Here is a 27,290-nt window from a genome sequence, read left to right on the forward strand (position 1 = left end):
CGCATGGAAGGAAAAAACCGGGAAGGAATGCGATTTAGACCCAACAAGTTTGGAGACTTGTATAATATGGGTAAATTAAATACATTCTGGATTTTGAGACAAAGATGATACGGTTTGACCCGTTTCGGCTAATATGTGTAAACTAGTTACATAAACCGATCTGAACGCGAAAGTGCGTAACGGGTAACCATATAAATCATATACAAGTTTCCTGAGGTTATATCCACCAAATATGTTGTAATATGTCCTATTATGCCCAAAATAATTTTAAACTCAAACTACGCCTCATAAGGGCATTTTGGGCATTTAAAGGGTATAAAAGAGTTAAACTAGCAATCTGAGTAATATATTTGAATAAATCAGAAATATACTTAGTTTAATATGTTATAATAGCATAGTATCAAATATATGTGAATTTTATTAATTATAACCATCTGATGCACCGAAAGGGCATTTTGGTAATTTCACATAAGCCTAAAAGGTCAAAACTGGAAACCTGAGTTTGAAACCTTAGTTTACTGTTATAATATAAAATTTTACTAACTATATCAGTAGGTATCAACCCTTATATATATAAACTAGTTTTGATATATACTATGTCGTAAAAATGCCTAAAAAGGCGATTTGGAGCTATTTCCGGGTTTTGAAAGAAAACTGATGTTTTTATAATTCCAGAAGACTCAAAATAATATATTTAACAAAATAAATCAGTAGAAAAAGGTTTGAGGTCAAAAGGATTTATAAAACTCATTTTATAGCCTAAAAGGGTATAACTGGCAATAACCGAATTAAGCTTAACTCTAAGTTATGCTCAGCCTAAAAATAATTAAAAATCTCTAAAAATCCCACAATATTATTATATATCAGTGGGTATAAAGTTTTGTATAAAAATTTGAGTTTAGATAGGCTATATGCAAATTATGCTAATTAATTACTAAGAAAGCTTCTAATTACGCTAATGAGCATATCTCTTAATCTAGACCTCAAACTGATGTCAAATTTTAGGTACAAGTTTATAATTCAGTAACTAAGACGTCTACCCTTTTATATTTTCAAAAATCATATTTTATGGACATTTGGCATAATGGTCAACATAAGGGCATTTAACGGAAACTTGCATAATAATTAGACAACTAGTGAACCAAGCCGTATAATCACTGAGGGTTATACTAACATGTTACTAGGTCCAAAAGAAGCTCTAAGGCAATCCTAAACTTGACTAAAACGGGTCAGAACTGAAAGTCAAAGTGAAAGTCAAACTATGCGACTTTCGGTTCCAAACCGGGTCTAAACAGAAAATTGTCGAGTTGAACATGTTGGGACATGTTCTTACATTAGTTACATTAGTTACCAAGTTATATTAATGATCAAACAGGTTGCATGTATCCTACATTGCTAATTATGAGTTAATTTGGATTTAAGTATTCTGTTGACTTTTTAAAGTAAGCTTTGACTCGACAATTATCATGGTTAGAGTGGGAATCTGAAAATACCCTTTTAAGGGTTTGTTACCCACATAATTACCTACTTATAGGTATTTTTAATTCGAGATTTGACTGAGTAATTATTGACTAATCTCGAAGTCAAACCTTAATTACGATGGTTTGACTTTTAGCTAATTAACTAAACTAAAACGAAATAAGGGAGGTTAAGGACACTTACAAGAGTCCTAATTAGGATTAGGGATGCTAAGAATATTTGTTGCTGACCAGAGGAGCTCCAGGAGTGAACTTATGCAAAGTTGAAAATGAATGAATGAAATGTTCATAACTCAAGCTCTTATATAGTGAACCTTAGGGTCCAAGATCATGCCAAGGTAGTCTAGGTTAGTTACAAGATCATCCCAGATGTCCCTATGTGGCTAAATACTGCCTAGCAAGTCCCTTGTTTCGAAAACCATCTCAATAAGGCGGTGCAACAGGCTGAACAGGCAGCTGTCCATTTTCTGCTGCCAGTGACAGGCTTACGGACCGTAAGCCTAAGCTCTTGCGGTCCGTATGCAGCTCTTGCGGACCGTATGCTTGAACTGATGTGGTCCGTAACCGACCTTTGCTGAAATCGCCCAGGTATGCATCTTTCGGACCGTAAGCCTAGGGCCTTACGGTCCGTAACCGTTGACCAGAACCAAAAATTTTAAAAATTTCAAGCCTTGACCATGCAACATCGTGGACTCCGAATTTTCATGCTTTTACTGCAGTAGGAGTGTCCCTTGTTCAGCCTTTGCATGCTTTGCATGCCCTTACACCATTTGGCCTCTTGTGACAAGCTTTTAGAAAGTGTCGGAACATAGGGACATGAATTCTTATTGAATTTAGTTTCTCAAAAAAAGTATCCAACTTTCAAATGTTTACAACATTATTCTACAAATCAGATTTTCCATATAAGATGGAATTTTATTTATTTAAAACAACCGGCTAATATCAGATGCTTATCATAACGATTTAAGGATCTTGGGATTTATGATTCGGGTTGCTCAGAGGTGTTTTAATAACATGTCGCCCTTGGGTCGTTCAGAGGTATCTTTAATAACATGACGCCCTTTTTAAATCCTACCATACATCTTTATTTGACCCGGGTTCCTGACACGTTTGTCTCATGACACGTGTCTTTATTTTATTGGGTACGATTTTACGAGGTGTTACACAGAATGAATAAAGAAATACACTTTTTGGGATACTTAGGTATTAAGCTTTATCTGACCACAATCCATTAGCAACTCCAATGATAAGCTACAAAAGAGATACTTGGGTTAAATTTTATCTTCATTCAAGTGGGAAAAACTGTACAAATTAATCTTACTCTGCCTAGATATTATTGATTAGTCACCAGAACACTTGTGTTTTGCCTGTGGCTGCCAAGAGGATAAACCTACATAGGATTACATGTAAACAATACATATGATTACAGGTAAAACAATACTAAAAGAGAGATAGAATGAAAAAAGAATGCTTATCAGTGCTTTCGGCAACCATGTTCAGGTCTCATGCAGCTGCAGGTGGAAAAGCCTAGTGGTGTCAAGTTGTGTGCCTTAGATGCTACTGTTTAAAACAAAAAAAAAATAGAGATTCTTTTTAAACAATACCCACAAAACCATATCTTAATGTTGGTTTTAAAATGTGCACATCACATGAATCATCTTCATCTGCAAGTTCAAGAGACAGAAAATTAATTAAAGTTAACAGATGCATACATCTTCATCAGCAAGATCAAGAGACAGAGTCCAATGATATACACCGATTTTTGCTGAATCACTAACATTGCTAAGGTTTTTTGGTCCTTCATTTGTGCTTTCGTGTTAATACGTTTTGGATCCAGATGCGAAAAAACAAACCTTTGGACGAAAGTCGCAAAATCGGCCAAACCTCAGAGACGAAAATGGCATTTTACTCGATAACTTTTAGGAAATAATTGAAGACCTAAATTACCAAGGGCAGAGTGTGAGTCAACTTTGTGGTGGGACGAAGAATTCCGAGAGGGTCAACTGCTAAATCAGGATGCAATGGGTCAACTTTCCCAATTGCTAAAAGCGCATGAGGAGCACTGCAATCCAGTTTTAACAATCAATATTCTATAAAACTAATATGATTCTTAAATATTAAATCAAAAAATAAATAACAAACCTTCCAGGAACAGAACTAAAGTCCCCACAAACTAACATTGGTATATCTGCACTGGCAGCTATATTTTCTAAACCCTTTAACATAGTATAAACCTGAAATATCATATGAAGTTATAAACACACTGACATTATTAAAAAATATATAATATTAATTAAAACAGTTTCTTTTCTAGTTAGCGGTTAAAAGAATGACCTGCCATAGTTTGACATCCTTCAGATCTTGTTGAACATTCACATGAGTAAATGCCTACACACCATAAAAGAAAGATAAATTCTGAGTCCAATTTAAAAAAAAACACAAATGAATATTAACAAAAACAAATTCATTTTGAAAGTGATCACGTAATTGGCAATAAGTAAAGTCAAATAATTAACTTCAGAAAATAGAATTTGAAAGAGTGGATACGAAAATAATTAGATAATTAGTTAAAGAGTGTCTGGTGGAAAGTTATCGTACCATATTGTTTTGAAATTTAGCAAGATTTTCAATTGCAAACACCACCTGATAATAAAAACCCAAAAAGTTTTGAAATTTACACACCCCATATGACACATATGAACATAAATCATTGAAAACATCTTATTTTACACAAAACAAAACCTAATCTGCAAAACAACAAATAAGAGTAAACGATTAAAATCACAAGTAATATCGATGTAAATAAGAGTAAACTTACCTAGATTTGCCTCGACTGGTTCCAATTTAGGTTTCGATAATCACTTTGATGAGAATCGCCTAATTTAGCCAAAAGTTCCCAAATTATCACTTTACAAACCACAAGTCCCCTAAAATGGACCTTACAAAACACTAAAAACAAAGCTTGGGATGGTAGATGATCCAACTTAACTTTGATGAAAACAGTAAAAACAAATCTTGAATGCTTGAACCATTCTATTATGCAAGTGGCAATCATCAAAGCATCAAATCCGAACAACAGCCATAAAACCAACACACCATAATCATAAAAAAACCCTAAAACGATTGTGTTGTATCGAGTTATGCAAGCATTGAACATCATAATTTGAAATACCTTAATCTCTGATGCCGATTTAAGGTTTCGTTTGTGCTCGATTGGAAGGATGTAAAACACGAAATGAACATAAAACATAGTATACATCAACAGACAGATGGAGCGAATATATGAAATTGAAATTAGGGTTTTTTTTTATTAATTGAAGAGACGACGTATTGGAGAAGATTTCAATTGATTGAGAATTGATTAAGAATTGATTGGAGTTTCCATATTGAAGAACATAATTGCGCTTTAACAAAATTGCTGAGGAAGGAGGAAAAAGGATTTGCCGCTTAAAACTCAATTATCAGCCTAAATAGGTATGCCACATCAAAGTCAAAAAGTTAACATTATTTTGCTTTGGTATAAGAGATAGATATGAATACATATAAAAATTGAGAACTAAAATTTGATTCTTTTAATACCATCTATTTTTTTATTTGATATATTTTTACCATTCAAACCATCCAACTAAAATTTGATTCTTTTAATACTATACCTAGCCTAAGGAACCGTGTATTACACGGGTTGATTAAAGATAATATCGCTTCATCTTTGTTTACATAAAATGTTATGAATATATACACGTCTTGAAACGGATCATGTAAAATCTTTTTATTAACCATCAATATGCAGATATCACAATTCGTTGAAAATCTCTTTATACACCACATTAGTTGTTTTATATGTAGCTTTTCCGTTGTTGTCAAGTATGAGTATTTTGACTCCATTTCTTGTTTTCACCCTTGATAAGGCAACATACAATTGACCTTGAGAGAAGACCGGTTGTTTGAGGTACAAACCAACTCTTGAAAGAGACTGACCTTGACTTATGTTGATCGTCATTGCAAAACATACGGCTAGTGGAAATTGCCTCCTTTGAAAAGCAAAAGGAATCTTTTTATCAAAAGGGATCAAGTTTAATCGAGGTATATATGTGCAACTACCAATATTTGCTAAAAGATAATATCTTATCATCATCGTTTACATAAATGTTATGATTAAACACACGTTATTACACAAACGAATTTCTAAGATTACCACGACAAATTGAAATACATGAATATGCAACGATCACAATTCGTTGAAAATCTCCTTAAAAACCACATTAGTTGTTTATCTGTAGGTTTGCCGTCGTTGTCAAGTATTAGTAGTTTGACTCCATCTCGTGTTTTTATCCATGATAAAGCAACGTACAATTGACCATGAAAGAAGACGGGTTGCTATATCGGTCCCAATTACAGATTGTAAATTAATAAAGAAAATAAATTTCTTATAAATCTATTAAATTAATAAATTACACATAAATGTAGATGTTACTATACTCACAACTGGTTCCCAAGTTACGGTTATTAACATATTTTAACATCCCCTACCCTTTAACACGAAGTGGCTTCTCATTAACAAATAAATATGAAAAATCACACATCATTTTATATAATATATTTTCTCAACCAAATGTAGTATCGAGTGAGTCTAAGAAACAACTGATATTTCTTTAGATGTTTCATACAATCCCAACTCTACGCCAATCTGAAATGTTTAGTATCTATCTTCCTTTCTGTGAACATGTAGTCATGTATATCATGGGCTACAAACACATATTAATACAATCAGTAACAACAAAAAACAAAATTTTACATATAATGGTTGATATAAGTAACACTTGTTTGATCATAATTTTCATAAAATAGTACAGACCTTAGTGAATTAATGTTGTTGGTCAACATTTTTAGAGTCCTTAAAAACGGATTGCACTACTACATGACAAATTAAAGCGAGATATTACCTTTTTAAAGTTCTTAGTCCTTTGTCAGTTCCGTACCAATATCCGCTGGCATAGAGTCAGCGTCATTAATCATTTTTAAAAAAAATACCTAAAAAAACATGTAGATTACATTAAAACACCATATACCAAGGAAAGATTTTACTTACCAACTTCAAGCTTACATACAACCTACCACTTTGAATGCTCAAATAAGTGCAAGTAACCGAATGAAAGTGTCCAGGAAAAATTGAAAACGCAATTCCAGATTCAACGTAAAAAAAATATTGGTATTTTGTTAAAGGTTTTTATGTCAACAATATCTAATACCGATTTAAGCTCATAACTGAAAAAAAATTTCAACGCTTATAAACATAATACCCATAGAGATGAACATTGTAAAACACAAAATTGAATGATTTCGTTGAATCAAGTACTACATTCAAAACCACCTGCAATTTTCACATAACATTTCCTGCTGTGCATAAAAAAACCCGAACGAAAAAAAATACCTAAACCCGGTTATAGTGAATACCCGTACCCGTTTTGTGAATACCCGTACATAGGTTTTTTGAATACCCAAAATCCACATGTATTTGCAACCCAGCCCCTTAAAAAACCCATCTATATCCAAAAAGTACCCGAAGAAAAACCCAAAAAAGACCTGGTTTCCGAGTTTTTCCCGTACCTAAAAATAAGCATTACAATACCTAGGAATAGGGTACCCGGTTTTATGCACCTCTAATCACATCTATACTTTCCTGCATGGTTTCAACGGATCATATAATAAACATAAAACACATATATTGTCCATTTATCATCATAAGCAACTACATTAAGCGATATATCTAGTGCATAGGGTCTAATTACGTTGGGTAGTCATAGCAATAAGTAGAATGTATGGAAGAGAAATATATCCTTTACAGTTTACATACCTTGTGTGAAACCATTATGCAGGTGGCATCTAAGAATAGTCTAAGAAAAGCTTAATCGCCACTCCTGATGTCAAAGAAACATTTAATGTTCCAGAAGTAAGTAGACCCACATGCTCAAATTGATGGCTTCTCAATGGGACTTTCACAATCCGAATTCGTTGAACTTTTAAGATCTCTTTTGACATTTTCTTCAACAGTTCACACCATATCATCAGTCAATTCAGTAAATGATAACTCCTGCCTTTTCTTCCTATTTTCACAATTATAAAACAATAAACCATCAAAAGGAAACAAAAATATAAAACAAACGTCTATACAATGGAAATTCATGCTCTAGCATAAGGCATTACATGTGAGTGAAGCTTAGTAATGAAATCAAAATTCAACCTTGCAATCATTGCTAATTGACCACCTTAGATTTAAAAAGCGTGAGGCGCACCGAGGAGATAGGGTCTAAAACAGTGGCGCAAAGCACCCGTTTTTTCCTACGGGAGTGCAATTTGTTTAAATAATTTTATTCTCATAGGTTTCTAGCATAAGTCACCCAACCGGTACCGAAATTCCAGAAAATGGGTACCAGTATCGAAAATATCTGGTACGCTACGGTTCGGTATCGGAACGGACCGGTATTTGAAGGTAAAAACCGGCAAATACCAGTACTGTACCAAACCAATACCGAAAACGCTAAATATCGATACCGAATCGGTACCGGAAATCAAGTCGTTCAAGAAATTTGGTACCGGTTTCGAACTGGCACCCAATACCATTTGCTCATCCCTAGTTCAACCTCATATTCAACGCAGGCACCAGTAGCCTACACATATGCCAATCTCTAATTTGGTACCATCACTGTCTTAAAAAAACATTTACTAAATATCAAACTACATAATCTTTAAGATGAGTTTTAAATATCAAAATAAGTGTGTTATCCCAATTCTACGTCAAAGAACCCGTGTGTTACACGGATGGTATCAAAGTAAATTATATTATTTAACAGTGTTGACATAAACTTTTAAACGAAAGAAAAGCTCCATTACTTAAGTAAATATTAAATTAAAATGAAGCTTTTGATTGAAGTTAACGTTGACCTGTTCCCGACTTCCCGACTGATTGTAAACCAAGTTCTTTCTCTTGTGATTGAAGCGTTTGAGGAGGAAACACTCCTTTCCAAGTCCCGAAATGATGTCCCATACCAGAATGTAGTGTAGAATCAACCTGTCTATACGCCTTACAGAAAACATATACAACGAAACTATATAAATATCAACATAATTCATTCATCGTCACATAAAAATTGCATGATTAAAGATCTTACCTCGAGGAGTTTGGTCGAAAAGTGTTTAATGCAATCCCGCCCAATGTGTTCACAATATTGTCGAGAAGATACACTGATGGCAACTTCTGATTACTCGAAACCTAAAAATCTGGGCCGAAGTTGAAGAAGTAGTCTAAGCCATTATATATGAAAGTATGTTGCCTGATAACTCTAAATTTTGTGAAGTTTATAACGTGCAATTAAATATAAAATGATGGAAGAGAGAGAGAGAGAGATGTAAAATGGTGGAGGTTCATGTTTTAGGATAATGATGCCACCAAATTAGTTAGTTTAGGACAATTGATGAATTGAGTGATATGACTGGTAAAAATTAGAGGACATTAGAATAGGAAGTGCAAGTGGCCCTTCCCCCCTTAACCTTTTTGTTGTCTCTTTTATATATTTTTTAAAAATTACCAAAGATTAATTTACTTATATTTTCTTATTAACTTTTACCAAAAATAACTAAAATAAAAATACCTAGATGTAAAGCCCGTCACGATGCGGCCAGGGCCTTACAAATTACGACGCAATGAACCTATTTTAGTCTTTTCATACAAACCGCTTGTATTTTAAAACAACATAACTAACGATTAACAAAGCAAAGTACATAGTTACATTGATTTTTAACATAAAGTTTACAAAAATTACAATCAATGTTATAACATAGTCACGAGTACAATGTAACTATGTACTCGCTCCATAGCATAAAAACTTCTTTAATTGTGCTTTGTTTATCACGTCGCCAATGATATTCCAACGTGGGAAAGTGAATCAAACAACTCTCCCGCGAACTCTTCCAAATCTTTACTCATCCCTCACATATTAAAAAAGATTATACAAAACCATTAATAAAAATGTATTAAGTGACCGTGGATGTAAGGCTTAGTGTCGCTGGTGAAGTAGTGAGTCCACTTGTACGTTTTGCTATATACACCTTAAAAATAAAAACTCACATTTTATTGGTAAAAATAATGTCGTAGTTTATGAATTGCTACAGCTAATGGAATATATGTATTGGGAATTAAGTAAATTAACTCATCAAACATTTTTTCCTCTTCATGGTAGTAAAAGTATATTAATATAACTTATAAATTGTTTACATTCGGATACTTGGATTATTATTATTATTATTGTGGCAATCATAACTAACGCATTACCAATTATAAAACTAAACTTGTGGGACAAACCAGATGCACCGGGTACTGGTACTAAAATTACCCATTTCGACCCATTATCTAAAGCGCTAATTTGGCTACCTCTAAAAAGTAGTGACCACTATATAAGAATTATGGTAGACAAACCTGATGTGGAATCACAGTGAAAAATCTGAAACTGACTCATTTATTATTTGAGGATGGATGAACATTCTTTTTCCTACTATTCCTTCCACCCAGGGCCTGTATTCGCTGCCTATTTGTAGTTAAGATCAGCAACATATATCATGCTGCAAGAGACGAATAGTTAAACTAAGTTAACAAATAACTGAAGCTAACCACTTAACAAAATTCCAATCACCACCAATCTTTCTTCATCAAAGTCATGCCAAGTGAATTCAACCGTAAGAAAAACTGAAATTATATCAAACTTTGTAGTGTATGAGTGATTTCCGTTCGGCTAATTCAGTTATTTATATACAAAGCATAACCAGTAATCGTTCAACTATTTTAGTTTTTCTGCCGACCCTATTTAAATGCTTGTATGTTATGGTTTTGATATGATAATTGGCTAATAATAGCTTTAATAATATACATGGTATTGATATTAGATTCCCTTCAGCCAAGTCTCGGGTATCTACAGTGAGGACAATCGCCTTACAACCATCCATTTCGGCTCGTTTAACCAGCCAAGTTACCACATTTATGTCTTTATACACCTAGCATTTGACAAAGACATTTAGGGAACATTTAACATAAAATTTTGAACTGTTACACGAAATAAATGTGTGTATGTTGAATAATCTTTGCAAGGATAGGAGGGACTCATATAGAGTCGAAAAACCAAACACCCAGACCCGTTGAAGCACCCTCCTCGACACGGGAGGTCGTCCATGAGGATAATGTCCGGAAAAATTGGTGTATAATGTAAAAAAACAAAATTCAAAGATTGAAAACGGCAACGGAAACCACGATCATATCTTGGTTTCCGCTCAGTGCATAAATGATGCCCACAAAATAAATAATTAGCAACTTTTTCATTTATATGTGTAGAGACTTATGCTAAGTAAATCTAGGTAGTCAAAAGCTTAAGCCGCACTGAAGACACATAGGGTAATCAAGTCACCTAGGCGCTTAAAAAGCAAGGCCCGAAGCAAGCAAGGAGCACATGTTATCCAGTCCATTTTTAGGCTACTTTAGGCTATTATGGACTTGTTTTAGGCTAATTTAGGTTGGTTCAGATCATTTTGAGCTATTACAGACGGGCTCAGAGCGGTGTTTTCCAGTTCAAGCCGGTTCACTGCTCCTGTGCGCATAGATGCACTCAAGCCGGTTTGGCTAAGGTGTTGAGCAGAGCCGAACTTGGGCGCCTAGGAATTAAGGCAGTTTGACTACAGAGAAGTAAGTATAAACAATCGCCATCAAAGTATCTATTTCACAACTACAAATATTACCCATTAGTTTTTACCTATACACCATCATCATCGTCATCATACTCAGTAAATCCCACATATAGCAAAGCTAGGTAGGGTCTAAGGAGGTTGAGATATAGACAACCTTACCTCTACCCCGTAATTTAAATCTAGATGCTTAACACCTTACTATTTATTCTCCAACCCAAAAAGGAATCTAGTTAAACATAATAGATGAGATGTATCCTGAATAGAAATTCAGCTGATTATAATTAACCACATTTGATGAGATTAAGATCTTGAGAAAATAATTGGATTTTAGAACCAGTTAGGGTTAAATCACAGGAACAACATTTACGCTTGTAGTGTTTAGTAACAAATGTTCGAAACCATACCTTACATCGAAATGGTGGTACCAAACTTGTCATTTGCAATCAGTTGTCTGGTAATACAGCAACAAATTTGCAAATCCTAAGTTCAAATTGGGACATCCTTTGAAAATGATTAACATCATTAAAATAAACAGACTCCACTTACCTCTCCACCGATTTCAGCGTCTTCAAAGAACGATTCTCACATGCGCAACAACCCTTAAATCACTTTGGTGCCACCCTTAAAAGCCTTGAATTAAGAAAGGAGTCAGAATAGGGAAAGAACGGTGCAAGAGAAAGAGTGAGAGAAAGTGATTAAGAGATAAAAGAGAGAGTAAAGTGCAACGTACCGGAAGACCCACATGTTTAAAAAAGCCGCCGCCTGATGCGGCTGTCTAGTTCGTCGGTCGTTGCTGCAGGAGGTCATCAGAATAGAATAGACGAAGATGAAATAGACTGATGGAATCGATTCATTTCAGGAGCTCAGAACCGTTACCTCCGCTGGTGAAGCACGTGGATCTTTATACAACACTTGCTAAATCATAAAATCAAAAGAACATAAACCCCAAATAACTTATACCGAAAAGTGAAGATGTCGGTAAGTACCTTATGATTTGGATATGATGACTGTTTATAATCATCGTCATCATCTTTAAAAAATTGCCTGAATGACATATGCAAGAGTAACTACAAAAAATCTAGTTGATTAATAACAATATACACATGATTTGTGAGGAACAGAAGTATTATTTATGTGTTACCAGAGTAAAATATGTGAATTTAGAACTAAGAAACAAAATCCATCCACCACAAATCCTACAAACAAAATAACAAACAAAATAACAAATTCATCCACCACATATCCTACAAAAAAAAAATCCAAATATGTGAAGTTAAATAACCATATTACATCTGTAATGTTGTTATTATAAACAAAATCGATCCAAACCTTCTATATTAACCGATGAACCGACAAATAAACAGCAACAGGAGCAATAAAACGGAACCCTAATTTCAATATTTGAACAGGTTATTTTTTATTTTACGCATCGTTAACCTAAATATGGAAGAGTTGTGGTTGGAAATAGAAAGAGAAGTTACCGTGATATTCGATCGGAGAAGAAAAGTGAAGTATACCTCAGTGTTGAATCTCTGTAGATCCGACACCACCATACCTGCAACTCATGGTTAAATGAACAATAACTTCGATTAAAGATGAACAAAACATAAAGAACAAAATAAATCCACATACCTGCAACTTTTAGGGTCGGATCTACAAAAGATAAAGAAGAACGAAGAAGTTAAAGTGATGACGAATCGATAACGACAACAGGAAGCGTGAAGAAGAATGTAGGGTTTCAGATCTGCGTACACAAAAGAGAGATTCAAGATGATTTTAGGTTATTAGATGAAAGGTACCTGGAATCTCAGATCTGGTTTTTGAATCGCCATTTGAATCGCCTGAGAGAAGAGGGAGAGCGCGTGTGAATGACCAGTGCTTGGTTTCCAGCCTCCATCGCGTTTCAATTAGGGTTTTTGAAAAGAGAGAGAGAGCGCGTGTGAATGAAGAAAATAAAGAGAACGAATTGCCGCTCAAAGTTCCATTCTCTGGCTTAAGAGAATGTCCACATCAGCATGACATGTGGCTAAAGTGAATTCTTTTAGTATAATAGATAGATTTTATTGTCAAAAAATCAATTTCTAGAATTTAGAGGATCTAATATTGTGTTTGTGTCTGTGTTTGAATTCTCGGGTATGAACAGTTTACACGTAATGGAAACGACAGGTCTACTACGTCCAAGCTCACCGTCAACCCTTCACCGATTTAAGACGCTCCAATCGTCCCATCGTCGTTTCCCCTCGCTGGCAGAACATTCACCATCACTGACAACGAAATAGTTAACCAGCCTGTAACATTTCATCATTGACAACACCAAAATCGGTAACCAAATGTATCCTCTTATTGTTAATTTGATTTTAATTAACTGCAGATTGGCCCTTAAACAAATAATTCATATTGTGTTAATGATTTAAGATAACGACATACCAGGCTTCATTTCGATCGTGAAAGTATATTATTTCATTACTAAAAAGCTGCAAAGATTGAAATGATCACCACATACACCAGGCTTGTTTGGCTCAGGCTACGGGTATGGTGACGGGATGAAGAGGGTGACGGGATGAAGAGGGTGACAGGATGAAGACCGGAGGGGGCGGCGTGGGAGGACGGGCGTCGCTGAGGGGGGCCCACCTGTTTGCTCCGTCGCAAACGGCGAAGAAAGGACGAAGAGGACGGGACGGAGGGGGGCGGCGTGGAGGGACGATGACACCGTGGCGGCGCTGGGGTGGAGGACGGGACCATACCCACCAGCCTGAGTGATTCGAAGTCATCGTCAGAATTTGTAGGTGTAGATGGTGCCTCTGTTTTAGTAGGAGGTACGTCTACGTTCATTGTGCGTTGGAAGTCGGTGCTGATGTAAGGGGCCGAATCGGGTTGACCCAATTTCAACTTTTTTTTTTCAAACTGTGAAATGAATGTGATAGTTAAGATAACGACATCAATATTATTGCAATAGTTAATTAATAGTTTTAATCAAACATTTGAATATACGTGACTCCAGATTGCAATAATCCATTTTTGTACTTCTACCAAAAACTTTTAACCTGTTTTTTCCCAGCTTTCATTGATGTGTCTCCCGAGGAAACATTAAAAACGAGTTTTGAAAAGCTTGAAGAATCTACTGACATTGAATTCCCGAAAGATTCTTGTTTTGCAAATCAAGTAAGAATGTTTCTATGGTAAATTATGCTTCAGTTCAATATCTTATTTTATATAAATATTGATCTTTGTATGAAATGAAGGCTTTGCAAAATGGGTATGCTTTTAAACCGATAGATAGTTCATTTGAAGGGGCTTCGTCAACAGGTGGCTCAACATTTTGATATAATGTTTTACCTATCATTTAAGCATATAATATAAATTTATATAATAATTTTTGAATTATCATTGTGATGTTATAAGTAGAGGCTAATTTTGTTGTGTTTAATAATGCAGAAGGCACAAAAGGCCCGTTGGCGGTGGAAGAGAACCCGGTCCTGGAGTTCAGTGGAACAGTTGGGTCCCAAAGAAGGTGGCGATTGTGGCTTGGAGAGCGGTTCAAAACAGGATACCCATAAGAATTGTGTCGGCGGATCTATGTGTCTTTTGTGGCGAGATGGAGAAGTCATGTGAACATCTGTATCTTATGTTCGTTTGCTCAAACGATGTGGCAATTGATCTCTCAATGGTGCAAGACTTTTGTCATTTACGCTTTTGGGTTGAGAGATTTGTTGAAGCTGAGCAACTTTGTTAACAATTTTGGGGAAAAATTGAAAGCCTTTTATGTTGTCATTCTAATGTGCATTTGGAGTTTGTGGCGTGATGCAATATTTAACTGGGTGCCAGTGTCTTTGTCTAAGGCTGCGGAAGAGGTAAACGCTTTAAGTTATTAGTGGGTTCGGAATCGGTCCAAGTAGGGTGCACTCACCTGAATGGGACAACCGTAATGTGGACTCATTGAAAAATTTTGATATTAGCAGTCTCGAGGTCAAGGAGCAATATGGTAATTTAGAGCTATTGGAGTTAGTAATTTTAATAGAAATTATAATTGAATCTGAAATCAGTCGGGACATCCGCCGCAACACGCGGACATTCCCACCAGTATCGTATAAACATATAGATTTTGGTGATTTAGTTAATATAACATATGGTATCTTAGTTAATAGTAACTAAGACATACCTTTTATCTTTTAGACCGTGGGTATGGTGGGGCTTGGGTTGGGCATTTGGTAACACGTGTAAAGGGAGCCCCCCCACCGCCTGGTTACGTGTCCGCGGGGTATGGCGGGGCGTTGGTTGGGCTTGGGTTGGGTGCACCGGTGGCATAAATTTAAAAAAGAAAATTACAAAAAATTTTAAAAAAATCACACAACATTTATAAAAAAAAAACCTACAACTTCATTAAAATTTAAAATTACATAATCCTAAAAATTACATAAGTTATGAAAATTACAAAATAAACCTAGAGCGTTAAATAAATTTCAAAAAGGTCGATCTTGTCAAATGCCTTTCGCTCCTTTCCTCGAAACTCTATGTTCGCCACCGCCACCCGGTCCTCGTGGCTCAACTTGCCGCTCGGAACCGCTTCGTAGTAAGCCTTGAAACGGTCGAGCTTGGGTCGTAGCTCGCGCCATTTATGTTGGCACGCGTTGAGGTTGTGGCGGTCGTTTTGGGAGACCGGGGTGGCGGTTTGGTGGTATTGGGGGACCGTTTGAATTTTAAATTCAAAATTTGAAATTTTGACCGCCTGACGTGGCGGGGTGACAGCCTAACGTGGTGGGGTGAGCAAATGATAGTCCGCCAGCTAGCTTGGCCAAACCGCCCCACGCCCGGCTTGAAAGCCAAGCCCCAAGGGGCCACGCCACAACCCAAGCCCACCCGGGGTGGTGCCTTGGGCGTTTTACCTCAACCCACGCCCAAACCCCCGCCCCATACCCCACGGCCTTAGATAATGACATCCAAGTTGTTTTTTCTTTTGCTTTTAGAGCATCCACAATAGGTTGTTTTTTTGGTAGTTTAAGGAGAGAGAAGATGATGCGGAGGAGAGAGGTGATGAGTTGGAAGAGAGAGTGTGAATATGTATGTGATGAAGAATGAGAAAAAATGAGAGCATACACAATAGAGGTATTTTTTCGTGTTTTTAAGGAGAGAGTGTGAGGTGGAGGAGAGAGAATGTAGTGGTGTATGTGAGAAAAAATGTAGGGAAGAAAGGTTTGTGAGTGTGATGTAGGAGAGAGGAGATAAATATTTGATGGGTATTTTGTTTTTTAGAGGGCAAGATAGAGAAATTTATGGGCAGGAGAGAGTAGAGAGAATAAAGAATTGGTGTTTTTATGGTTTGTGAAATGGTCACGAGAGAGAAATGATCTTATTGGTTGGGCAAGCACACATGTGGCACTTAGTATATAGTTTTCATTTGCACCCTTTTATATTTAATAAATTTATCACACATTCACACGGTCCATCAACTTTGGTAATGACATATTTAACACCTAAACTCAAATAAGGTTTTCTTTTTTGTCGTTTTTTTAGTTTCAACTCAGCGTATTGTTTTTCTAAATTTCATATTTACCGTCATAAGTAGGTTAGTGTCGATGCTGTAACGAACTAAACCAATAATTTTTCGGTAACTTTTGAATATATCGCCATGATATGGTGTATTTATCGTTGCGTAAATGTCCCTTAGCGATTTGCTTTTTTATATATAGTTTTTTTTTCCTCTTTTTATGTACCTTCACTTCCATGAATGAAACTTACACCCCGTCAACTTTATAAAATGTCATTTTGACCCTCTTGTGTTTTACTTGCTTATTTTTATGTATGTGAGTCAAATATAATACGTTTTTGTGCTTATTTTTATGTCCGTTGTCGGTTGGTCTACGTTTTGACATAAATTTTGTTCGGAAACGAGTTAGGTCAAATATAATACGTATCGAGTTACTTTACGTTATGACGTCGTTGCAATGCGCGGTACTATTCTTTAACTTAAAAATATTATTTTCTTACGTGTTTATTTTTATGTTCGTTTCGTTATAAATCCAAGTTGATTTATGTTTGACATAATTTTTTTGAGTCGGGTTAAATATAATACGTGTTCGTGCTTAGTTTTATGTGCATTTCAGTCGGTCTGCGTTATGGCGTAAATTTTGTTCGGAAATGAGTCGGGTCAAATACTTGACTATATAAATTCAAGTTACTTTAGGTTTCGACGGCGTCAAAACACGCAAGGGGTCAAAATATTAGTTAAAACATATTTGAAATTCCAAATACGGCAAACAAATCAACAGACACAAATATATATATATATATATATATATATATATATATATATATATATATATATATAGGGGACCGCTAAAATGAGAACCACCTCTAGTTGTAAGAACCATGGGAACCAGTTTTTAGCCCTTAGATCAACATGATGGATGGATGAGATTAAATGAATATAAAAATATTTTCCAACTCTTTTTGTCTTTTATGATTTTGATTTTTTTATTCACAAAAGGGTATTTATGGAAACTAATTTTAATGCCAGTAGTCATATCCTGCACATTTCAGCATGCATGTCTAATCAAATATTAAAAACTTTCAATTCTCTATGTTTACTTCTTGCCTTCTTCCAATCTTCGTCATAAACAATCAGAAAAACATCAAACCCTAGAGAAACTATTTGCTCTCCTCTCTTAGGCGACGAAGAAACACCCAAAAATTCGTTCGGCGATTCCGATTTCGGCGTCCACATTTGAAACGGCGAGGACTCCTAGGTTCAAATCCAGGAGAAAAAACGTTAACAGGTTGGTGTCTCTCCTTTTCCTTTTAATAGTGAGAATTCTGTAATAGGGTTTTTTGAATGATTCTTTTGGATATTTTTATTGGGAACGAATGTGGGTTGTTTCAAGTTATGTAGCGGATGTTTGGGTGGCGGGGGGTCGGTGTTGGGGTCCTTTATTGAATGGGGTTTGGGGTTTGATCCTCCGGGGGGGTTTTGTATATTTTGGCGATGATTCAGTATTTTATTATATATCGTAGGTGTTTACAAGGAAAAAATGGTTGCACATACCAGAAGCTTGAGCCGGGGGAAGGGGAAGACAAATTTAGAACCAGATGTTATATGCGTTAGTTCCGGTGAGAAAAGATAGTTTTCTTTCGTTACGTAATTAACAGCTGGATTTTTTACACCACGTGTAAAATGAAAACCTAAATGTACATAAAATGTTTTTCCTCCCGCGTACATGTAGGCACGAGGTCCCGGCGTCAGCGCAATAGTCATGTCGCTTGTGTGCTCTTTGACTCGACCGAAGAAGATGTCACGCCCCCACGGGCGAACATCAAACGGCAGATAACGAAGCGGAAGCAAACGGACTATTGTGGCTCCCCGACGAAAAAGAGGAAGAAACACAGACAACCAGCACAACAACAGATTCCAGCGTTGAATACACGATCTTCCCCGAAGCAATTATTTAGTGCCATGATGGTTTTAAGTGATCGTCAGAAAGAGTCTATTAAGGCAATGGGTTTCGGGGGCTTGTTAGGTCTGAGTGTCAATGGGATTCCTGAGAAGTTAGCCTTCCATGTGGTGGATAGTTTTGATGCGAAGTCGATGACGTTAAACATAGGTAACGCCAGCCTGGTGGTTGACGCGGGGTTGATTAGCAAATTGTTAGGGATACGAAACACAGGTTTGAGGTTTGCTGATGTCGAGGTAGCCAAGACGCTTCCTCCATCGTTGAAGGCGTGGCGGGCACGCTTCCCACCAACAACTTACAAAGCCCCTTCATTGATTTCGGCCGAAATACAGAAGGACACGTATTCGGACATGGCGTTTTTTCGTACCGATTTTGCCTTGCTTTTCCTCACTGCGATGGGCAGTTCACAGCAGAACGGTTATGTCAAAGACAAGATTTTGAAGCGTTTGACAGCGGAAACAAGATACGAAGATTACAATTGGTGTGAATTCATTATCGAGTGTTTGAGGAAGTGTAAGAAAAAATGGAGGCCATCGGACCCCAAGTGTTGCTGGGTTGGGCCGTTGACGGTCCTGACGGTGAGCATGTGTTTGGTCGTTATGTTTTAATTTGATTTCTTTTTATTAAAAGTTTACGTTTATATGTTATTGTGTTTTTATCTTTTCCTACAGTTGTTGTATGTAGACTGCACGCAGCAGCCAGCGTGCAACACCGGCGTTGGGGTCCGCGCACTTCATTACTGGACAAAAGATCTTTTGACGCGTCGTCAGGACTACGAGATAGCGAACGGAGGGTTCGGGCGTGGACGGGTGAAACCTCTAAGTGAGGCCCCAGCTGAAAACGGTGGAGCTGAACAGGTATGACCATATTTAAATTTTTGGTATCCCCTTTTTCCCGTATTTCCTTATAATTGGTTTATTGTTGGTCCAGCCTTAAAACAAATTTACATAGACCGTTAAAAGCATAGCGTTTTCAACGATAAACCTGTAGGAACCACAAAACACTTTTTTCGTAAAAAATGGAAGTTCTACGTGAATTGTAAAAACCCTAACGATGACGGTATGGGCGGGCAGGCGAGCATTGTGGATGAATGGTTACAAGAGTTAGCTGCTTTAAGGTCCAAAATAGAGAAGACCTTAAGCGATCGGTTGAACCTGGATCCGGACAACGAGGATCATAGGAGGTTGAAGCGGAAATACCTCGAAGTGTTAGACATGTTGCCATGTCTGCCGGATGAGGGATTAGAGACCTTCGAGGAAGGCGACATGCTGAATAGAACAGCCGGGGGTTCTTCCAGCCCTCCGTCCGCCCTAGCAGGTAATTGAATTGTTTTTTTATTTTTTTTTTTTTGGCTACGCTAGGTGCATTTTTTTTACCACGTTGTTTTTTATGCAGAGGGGGTTGAGCAAGCGGCGCAAGACGACACAAATGTTGCTTCTGATTCTGCCGACGAATACGAAGAGTGTAATTTAAATGTGTTGATAGCAGGTATCGCCAAAACCGCAGTAGAGGGGGACGGCGCGAGCCTGAGAGATGTAAGCATAGTCTGTGACACCTTTCCAGGTAATAAAAGAAGGAAATGAGTAAACAAAACGCCCCCTCGAATTTTTTCCATTGGAATTGTTGTCTTTGTGAAAAAAAGTGTTTATGTATTTTCATATTAGGGACGCGTGGCGCTGCGGGTGGAGACGATGCCGACGATGGCGCCGATGAACCAGATATGGGCAATGTTGGGGCTGTTACCGCATGTAGTGGCGGTGCTGGGTACAAGCAGGCTGAAAGTTTGGAGGGGGTGAATCACGGGGAAGACCAGTTGGCGGTTGACAGCCAGGGTACAGTGAGCTTGGGGGATAACAGTCAAGTCGATGCTAGCGTGCCGGTCGAAACGAGAGTGGGGCGCTCGGATGTTGAGAGCCCGGCGAATGTTGGCAAGTCAGGTAACGAAAAAAGGCCCCATGAATGGAAGAAATGGACCTGTTGGGTAACCACTTCCTTTGTTTACTTTTTTTTCAGACTCGGGTGACGTTACGGGCGGTCCTGAAGCCACGCCCGATGATGGGAACAAAGAAACGGGCGCAACCGTCGACGACGGTGTTGAAAATGCACAGGCGGATGTTGATGGGAGCCCACCTGCCGCCGACGTTTTGCAGCAGCAGGCTGCCTCATTGCTTCGGCCCCTGGCTGTATGCGGGCTGTTTGCTCCGTTGGTTGGATCACCCAGGCTCGCAGCCGAAATTGAAAATGTTTCAGAACCTGGAACAGGTATGTGACCAGAAAAAATAAATGGGATTCAACTTGTTTATAACATTTTTGTACTTTTTTAATTTTTATTCTTTTTTCAAGCTAGTAAAAAATGCTCTGATGCATGAGTTTTTTGTGCTTCTAACCAAGGGGTGGCCGCTGAACGGACTGATGGCGTGACAACGGAAGGGGTGCAAGTGAGCGTTAAGACTGGCGGAGGTGAGACGGTTGTTAATCGCAGTTCGACGATGGAACTGGGGGTTGGGTCTGTTGGGCGGGGGCGAGGCTGGACCAAGTCATCAATTGCCGCGAGGCTTCTTATCGGGCCCCCGTCTGTCAGCGCAGGCTGTTCCTCGGGCTTGCGTGCAGCAGACTACGTGCCCGGGGTATCTTGCGAGGGGGAACAGCCCGTGGGTACGCACAGTGGAGTGTATATAAAAAAATACCAATTCACGTTTCTTATTTGGGTTTAATGTCTAAACACGGTAAAAATGTGGGCCTTCATGTGTTAACTATTTATTATCGCTCCCGTAGGTGTTGACGGTGGCAGAAGCCGGGTGGGGGGCAGTAGCCAGCCGAGTTTTAGCTTGGGGATCTCGCAGGAAGTAGCGTGTGGCGCGGGAGCAGGCGAAAAATCACCTGGTACGTTCCGTGGGGTGCTATTATGTTTCTTATTTTCGTTTTGGTCCTTTCTTTTTAATTTTTTTTTAACCTGTGCCAAACCACCAACCAGTAGCAGGTGTCCAGACTGACTTCGGACCCGGGCCTTCGGATGATCTGGACGTGTCGGCCACCATATCTAGCCCTGTCAGAAGCCCTCTAAGCTTCAAGTCATGGGTGCGCGAAGGTGAGGCCCCTACGAAGGTTGATGTTGCGTCGGGTAGCCAACCTAGTTTCAGTCTGGGGATATCGCAGAGTGTGCCTTGTGAGCGGCAGCCAAACGGGAAAAACTCGAGTACGTGCGCCGTGACTGTATAAAAAACAAATCACTTTCTTATCACCTTTGTTTAATATTTTTTATTTATTTTTTTTCATTTTCCTTGCGCTACGTAGGGAATGGTTTGTTTTTTATGTATCTTAATTTTTTGTCTCTCGTTCTGTTTTCTTCCTGTGTAATCCCCACCACCCAGCAGGTAATGAGGCCGGATCGGGTTCCGTACGTAGTGGTGGTGCGGGCGGCACCGACGGTGCAAGAAGACGTTTAGGAGCTGATATCTGCGGCTGGGTCCCTATTGCAACCCGGGGCCCGTTCGACATGGCAGAGGGCAGTAAGCGCACGGGGACTGGGGGGCACTCGAAGCAAACGGAGCCTATTCAAGCAAGACCAATCAGAGCGTTTCACGAGAAGCCGCGCTTGCGTTCCAACCCTGATGATGTCGAGATAGACCCAAAACAAAGCACGACGCTGGAACTTTCGGCATGGCGGTTGCTTTTCCGTAAGCGGACAAAGAATGGGCTGTTGAAGCAAGCACTATTTGAAATGACCGAGAGGTAAAAAAGATAAACAACCACGATTTATTATGCCGCGCTCGTGTCGCCATTTTTACACCAAGTCTAAAAATGATTTTTATGTTTTCGGATAAGCGGGTTTTTTTATGTGTTTTTTTTTTCGCAGTGATCCATCCATACAGGTCAACCCGGACGATGCATGCGATAACTTTCCGTAAGTTACCCAATCGAAAATAAATTTATGAAGAACCCTATCGGTCGGATATTTGTTAGGAAACATACCTGATATGAAAACTTCTGGAAATTCCCCGTTTTAAATTTGTAAACTTTTTTTTTTCCTTCTTGTTCATGCCCCGTAGATATGTGATGTTTGAAGACATGTTTGGGGCACGGGTGGAAACTATAGCCCTTCAATCCCTGGAGATTGGAAGCAATGTAGCCGGGTCAGTAGTCGATGCATGGGCGCACGTCCTCAACGGTGACCCAAAATTTTCAATCCCCCGGGATGCCTAGACGCTTGTTTTGCGTCCACACAGCCGTGGTAAGATGTTAAGCGTACACCTTTTTTCCCACATAAAACGTACAATCCTTGTTGAGATGACCTTTTTACAAATTTTCGCAGAACACAAGTAGACCTTTTTTACGTAAACCGTAAGAGGAAAAAAAAAATTATGCCGTAAAAAAAATTATGCCCGTAAAAAAAATTATGTGCATAAGTTGTAAAAAGTAACTTTTTTATGTGCATAACTTGTAAAAAGTAAAAAAGGGTTCCGTAAAAAGGTATAGATTGTAAAAAAAAAAAACTTTTTATGTGCATAACTTGTAAAAACTAAAAAAGGGGACCGTAAAAAAGTAAAGATTGTAATTTGCGAACATAACAAAAAACTTTTACGTAAGCGGTAAAACGTAAACCTTAAAAAATGTTTTCCGTATAAAGTTTGGCATAAACAAGTTAAACGGGTGAAACATAAATTTAGTGTAAACCGCAAAAAAGTTTTCTTAAAGGTAAAACAACAACTGTAAAAAGTAAACGTACGCAATTAGCAAAAAAGAATAAAAAATAAAAAAAGTACAAAAGTAAAACAGCCCGCATACAGCTAGGGGCCGAAGCATGGTGGCATAAAATTATGCCTGAACCGTAAAAACTTGTGCCTGAACCGCAAAAAGTTCCCCGTAAAAATTACGTTTTCATTAAACCGTAGTTTCGCGAAAAACTAAAAAGGTTTTTTCTGTAAAAAGTAAAACGTAACCCATAAAACGGTTAACGTAAAAATTTGCCTAAACCGTCAAAAAAATATTACGCTAACCTTATACGTAAAACGGTTTCCGTTAAAAGGTAATCTAAAAAAAGGTCTCCGTAAATTTTTTACGTAAAAAGGTTTCTGCGAACTTTTTTTACCTGTAAAGTTCTTGCGTAAAAAAGGTTTCCGTAAAATTTAACGCTAAGCATAAAACCGCTTAAAATGTGCGTAATATGTAAAAAGTAAAAGGGTTTTCCGTAAAAAAAAAGAAAACTTTGTAATTTGCGCAACAATACAAAAAGTTTTACGTAAACGGTAAAACGAAAATCTTAATATGTTTTGCGTATTCCTTATGCCGTAAAAAAAAATAATAAATCGTAAAAAAAAATTATGCCGTAAAAAAAAATAAATAAAAAATTATGCAGGTTGACTGGATGTTAAGCTTGGAGACAGACCCTGATGGGGGTCGCGTGTCTGCGTTTGAATGTGGGCTCAAGAGTAGCCTGGCCGGGCGACATCACCTGCTGGACCTGCGAGCGTTCGACATGGTCTTTGTGACAATGCTAGAGGGAGACCACTACTACCTTGTAGTTTTTGATTTGGAGGCCGAGTGCATACACCTCGTTGACCACTTGGGCGACAGGGGGTCTGGGGCATTGTTAAGGGATGACGACAGCTATATCATGAAGTCAACACCGTTTAAAGTGGTATGTGTTGCATGTTTTTTTTCCTAGTACTGATATTGTATTTTTGTCCTTTCTGGTATAATTAAAGCTCAGGTCGTGTTACGTCTGACTTTTTTTCCCCTTGCCCGCAGAAAGATATTTTTGTCGATTACTTGAAGTTGGTGAATCATCCCAAAGCGACAGCAATGCAAGCGAGTCTCATTATGCGCGAGGACCTTCCATGGTCTACAACCCGCAGAATTGTAGCGCCGTTTGTTGAGTCCGGCATATTCGCAATGCGCCATATGGAACAGTTTGTGGGTTCCAGGCGAAGTTTCTTCTGTGGGTTTAGTGTCTACGGGGCGCGGAAAAAAGTCCAGTGCAATTACTTACGCAAAAGGTATGCTGCGGAGATAATGTTGTCCCCCGTGAACAAATATGGCGACGTCATTCGACATCGGTTGCAGTTTGTGTAGTCATTGTTCTGACATGTTAGCCAGTCACTTTTTTTTTGAATGGGGGTATTATGGGTTGGGCGTCTTTTGGGGTGGTTTTTAGCAAGCTTAGACAATGACTTTTTTGTTTTGGGACGATTGACAGATGTGTTTCTGTGGGTCACTAGGACAACCGCATGTTGGTTGACTAAAAACACCCAGTAGGGGGTGGTTTTAAAAAAAAAATTCCCTTTCCTTTTTTGTTCCTTTCTTGGTTAATCGAAACTTTACGTAACCCGAAATAATTTTCTTGCTTAGAAGGTAAAAAACGTAAACTCCAAAAGGTATGCGTAAAACGTTAAAACGAGCATGTAAATTCGGGGAATAACGTAAACAGTTATACGTACAAAAGGGCCAATCGTATATTTTTTTACATGAACAGTTACGTAAACCGTACAATAGTTTTAAAAGGTTCATGTAAAGCCTGTTACATAAACAGTTGCGTACCCCGTAAAAACAGTTACTTCCCGTAAAACTTTTTTCGCGAAAATTTTTATGTAAAAATTTAAAAAAATGCAAAGTTACATAACCCGCCCAAAAATGCCCGTAAAAAGCTTTTTGCGTAAAAGGTAAAAACGTAAACCATAAAAGGGTCCCGTAAAAAATTTGCGTAAAACGTTAAAAAATTTTACGCTAAGCGTACACCTGTAAAAGTTTTTGCGTAAAAAGTTTCCGTGAAAAGGTACACACAAAATAGGTCTCCGTAAAATTTTTACGTAAAAAGGTTTCGGTAAACTTTTTACCAGTAAAGTTTTTTGCATAAAAACGGTTTCTGTAAAATTTTTACACTAGCATAACTGTTACATAAACAGTTACGTAACCCGTAAAAAAAGTTACTTCCCGTAAACTTTTTTCGCGAAAGCTTTTTATGTAAAAAATTAAAAATGAAAAGGTACATAACCCGTAAGAAAGTTTTTGCGAAAAAAAAAGGACGAACATCGCGTAAAGAGGTTTTTGCGTAAACAGTAAAAAATTTGCGGAAACCGTTAAAAATTACACCTGTAAAAGTTTTTGCGTAAAAAGTTTCCGTGAAAAGGCAAACTAAAAAAAGGTCTCCGTAGAATTTTTACGTAAAGAGGTTTCTGTAAACTTTTTACCTGTAAAGTTTTTGCGTACAAAGGTTTCTGTAAATTTTTTACGCCAAGCATAAACCGTTTTAAAAATGTGTGCAGTATTTAAAACGTAAAAAAGGTTACCGTAAAAAGGTAAACTTTGTAATTTGCGCAACATTTACAAAAAGTTTCCGTGAAAAGGTACACACAAAAAAGGTCTCCGTAAAATTTTTACGTAAAAAGGTTTCGGTAAACTTTTTACCTGTAAAGTTTTTTGCATAAAAACGGTTTCTGTAAAATTTTTACACTAGCATAACTGTTACATAAACAGTTACGTAACCCGTAAAAAAGTTACTTCCCGTAAACTTTTTTCGCGAAAGCTTTTTATGTAAAAAATTAAAAATGAAAAGGTACATAACCCGTAAAAAAGTTTTTGCGAAAAAAAAAGGACGAACATCGCGTAAAGAGGTTTTTGCGTAAACCGTAAAAAATTTGCGGAAACCGTTAAAAATTACACCTGTAAAAGTTTTTGCGTAAAAAGTTTCCGTGAAAAGGCAAACTAAAAAAAGGTCTCCGTAAAATTTTTACGTAAAGAGGTTTCTGTAAACTTTTTACCTGTAAAGTTTTTGCGTACAAAGGTTTCTGTAAATTTTTTACGCCAAGCATAAACCGTTTTAAAAATGTGTGCAGTATGTAAAACGTAAAAAAGGTTACCGTAAAAAATGTGTGCAGTATGTAAAACGTAAAAAAGGTTACCGTAAAAAAGCTTTTATGTAAAAAATTAAAAATGAAAAGTTACATAACCCGTAAAAAAGTTTTTGCGAAAAAAAAGGACGAACATCGCGTAAAGAGGTTTTTGCGTAAACCGTAAAAAATTTGCGGAAACCGTTAAAAATTACACCTGTAAAAGTTTTTGCGTAAAAAGTTTCCGTGAAAAGGCAAACTAAAAAAAGGTCTCCGTAAAATTTTTACGTAAAGAGGTTTCTGTAAACTTTTTACCTGTAAAGTTTTTGCGTACAAAGGTTTCTGTAAATTTTTTACGCCAACCATAAACCGTTTTAAAAATGTGTGCAGTATGTAAAACGTAAAAAAAGGTTACCGTAAAAAGGTAAACTTTGTAATTTGCGCAACATTACAAAAAGTTTTACGTAAACGGTAAAACGTAAACCTTAATATGTTTTGCGTATTCCCTATAAAGTTTATAGAAGACGTATAAAATCAGCAGGAACCAACATAATGTAGGACGTATACCTTTTTCAATGTGGCAACATAAAAACCGAGAAATGTTCCAGGAATTTTAACGTAGAGTGTAAACACCTTTTCGTTTATTTATGTGAAACGCAAAAAGCTTTTTTTTTACGGTAAGACATACACGAAAATCATTAAATGCAAACATAAAACCTTCATATTCTATAGGATCGATTAAACGTGAATTTTTTTCTTTAAAACTTAATACATTCTGTGGGACAAAAAAGGATAATAAAAATCAATATGTA

The 27,290-nt window shown here is 37.4% G+C and overlaps 1 protein-coding gene and 2 long non-coding RNA genes across 33 annotated transcripts; 2 read left to right on the forward strand and 1 right to left on the reverse strand.

Moving 5' to 3' along the window:
* Positions 1-6,010: 6,010 nt before the first annotated feature.
* LOC110930134 lies at positions 6,011-13,199 on the reverse strand. Of its 31 annotated transcripts, none has more exons than XR_004888664.1 (15): positions 12,840-13,190; positions 12,689-12,762; positions 12,537-12,595; positions 12,349-12,451; positions 12,194-12,251; positions 12,084-12,088; positions 11,938-12,000; positions 11,754-11,837; positions 11,612-11,658; positions 9,952-10,094; positions 8,648-8,756; positions 8,421-8,559; positions 7,333-7,582; positions 6,422-6,509; positions 6,011-6,223 (listed from the first exon to the last, which is right to left on the reverse strand). It is a non-coding gene; the product is annotated as an uncharacterized LOC110930134 (long non-coding RNA). The 31 variants fall into 31 exon arrangements; XR_004888660.1 differs by having other exon boundaries at positions 12,084-12,118; XR_004888652.1 differs by having other exon boundaries at positions 12,084-12,122.
* Positions 13,200-17,547: 4,348 nt separating this feature from the next.
* On the forward strand, positions 17,548-18,582 carry LOC110930135. Its single transcript, XR_002587656.2, has 3 exons — positions 17,548-17,980; positions 18,216-18,311; positions 18,425-18,582. It is a non-coding gene; the product is annotated as an uncharacterized LOC110930135 (long non-coding RNA).
* Positions 18,583-18,654: 72 nt separating this feature from the next.
* Positions 18,655-24,947, forward strand: LOC110930136. The gene is made up of 14 exons (XM_035987605.1): positions 18,655-19,230; positions 19,324-19,509; positions 19,726-19,969; positions 20,048-20,215; positions 20,317-20,589; positions 20,666-20,914; positions 21,044-21,112; positions 21,428-21,535; positions 21,627-21,848; positions 22,027-22,384; positions 22,509-22,556; positions 22,702-22,883; positions 24,009-24,290; positions 24,428-24,947. The coding sequence occupies exons 1-12, from the start codon at positions 18,655-18,657 to the stop codon at positions 22,853-22,855; spliced, it is 2,655 nt and encodes an 884-aa protein (XP_035843498.1). The 3' UTR covers positions 22,856-22,883; positions 24,009-24,290; positions 24,428-24,947.
* Positions 24,948-27,290: the final 2,343 nt, after the last annotated feature.

This window comes from Helianthus annuus, chromosome 3 (genome assembly GCF_002127325.2).
Source record: "Helianthus annuus cultivar XRQ/B chromosome 3, HanXRQr2.0-SUNRISE, whole genome shotgun sequence".
Lineage (NCBI taxonomy): Eukaryota > Viridiplantae > Streptophyta > Magnoliopsida > Asterales > Asteraceae > Helianthus > Helianthus annuus.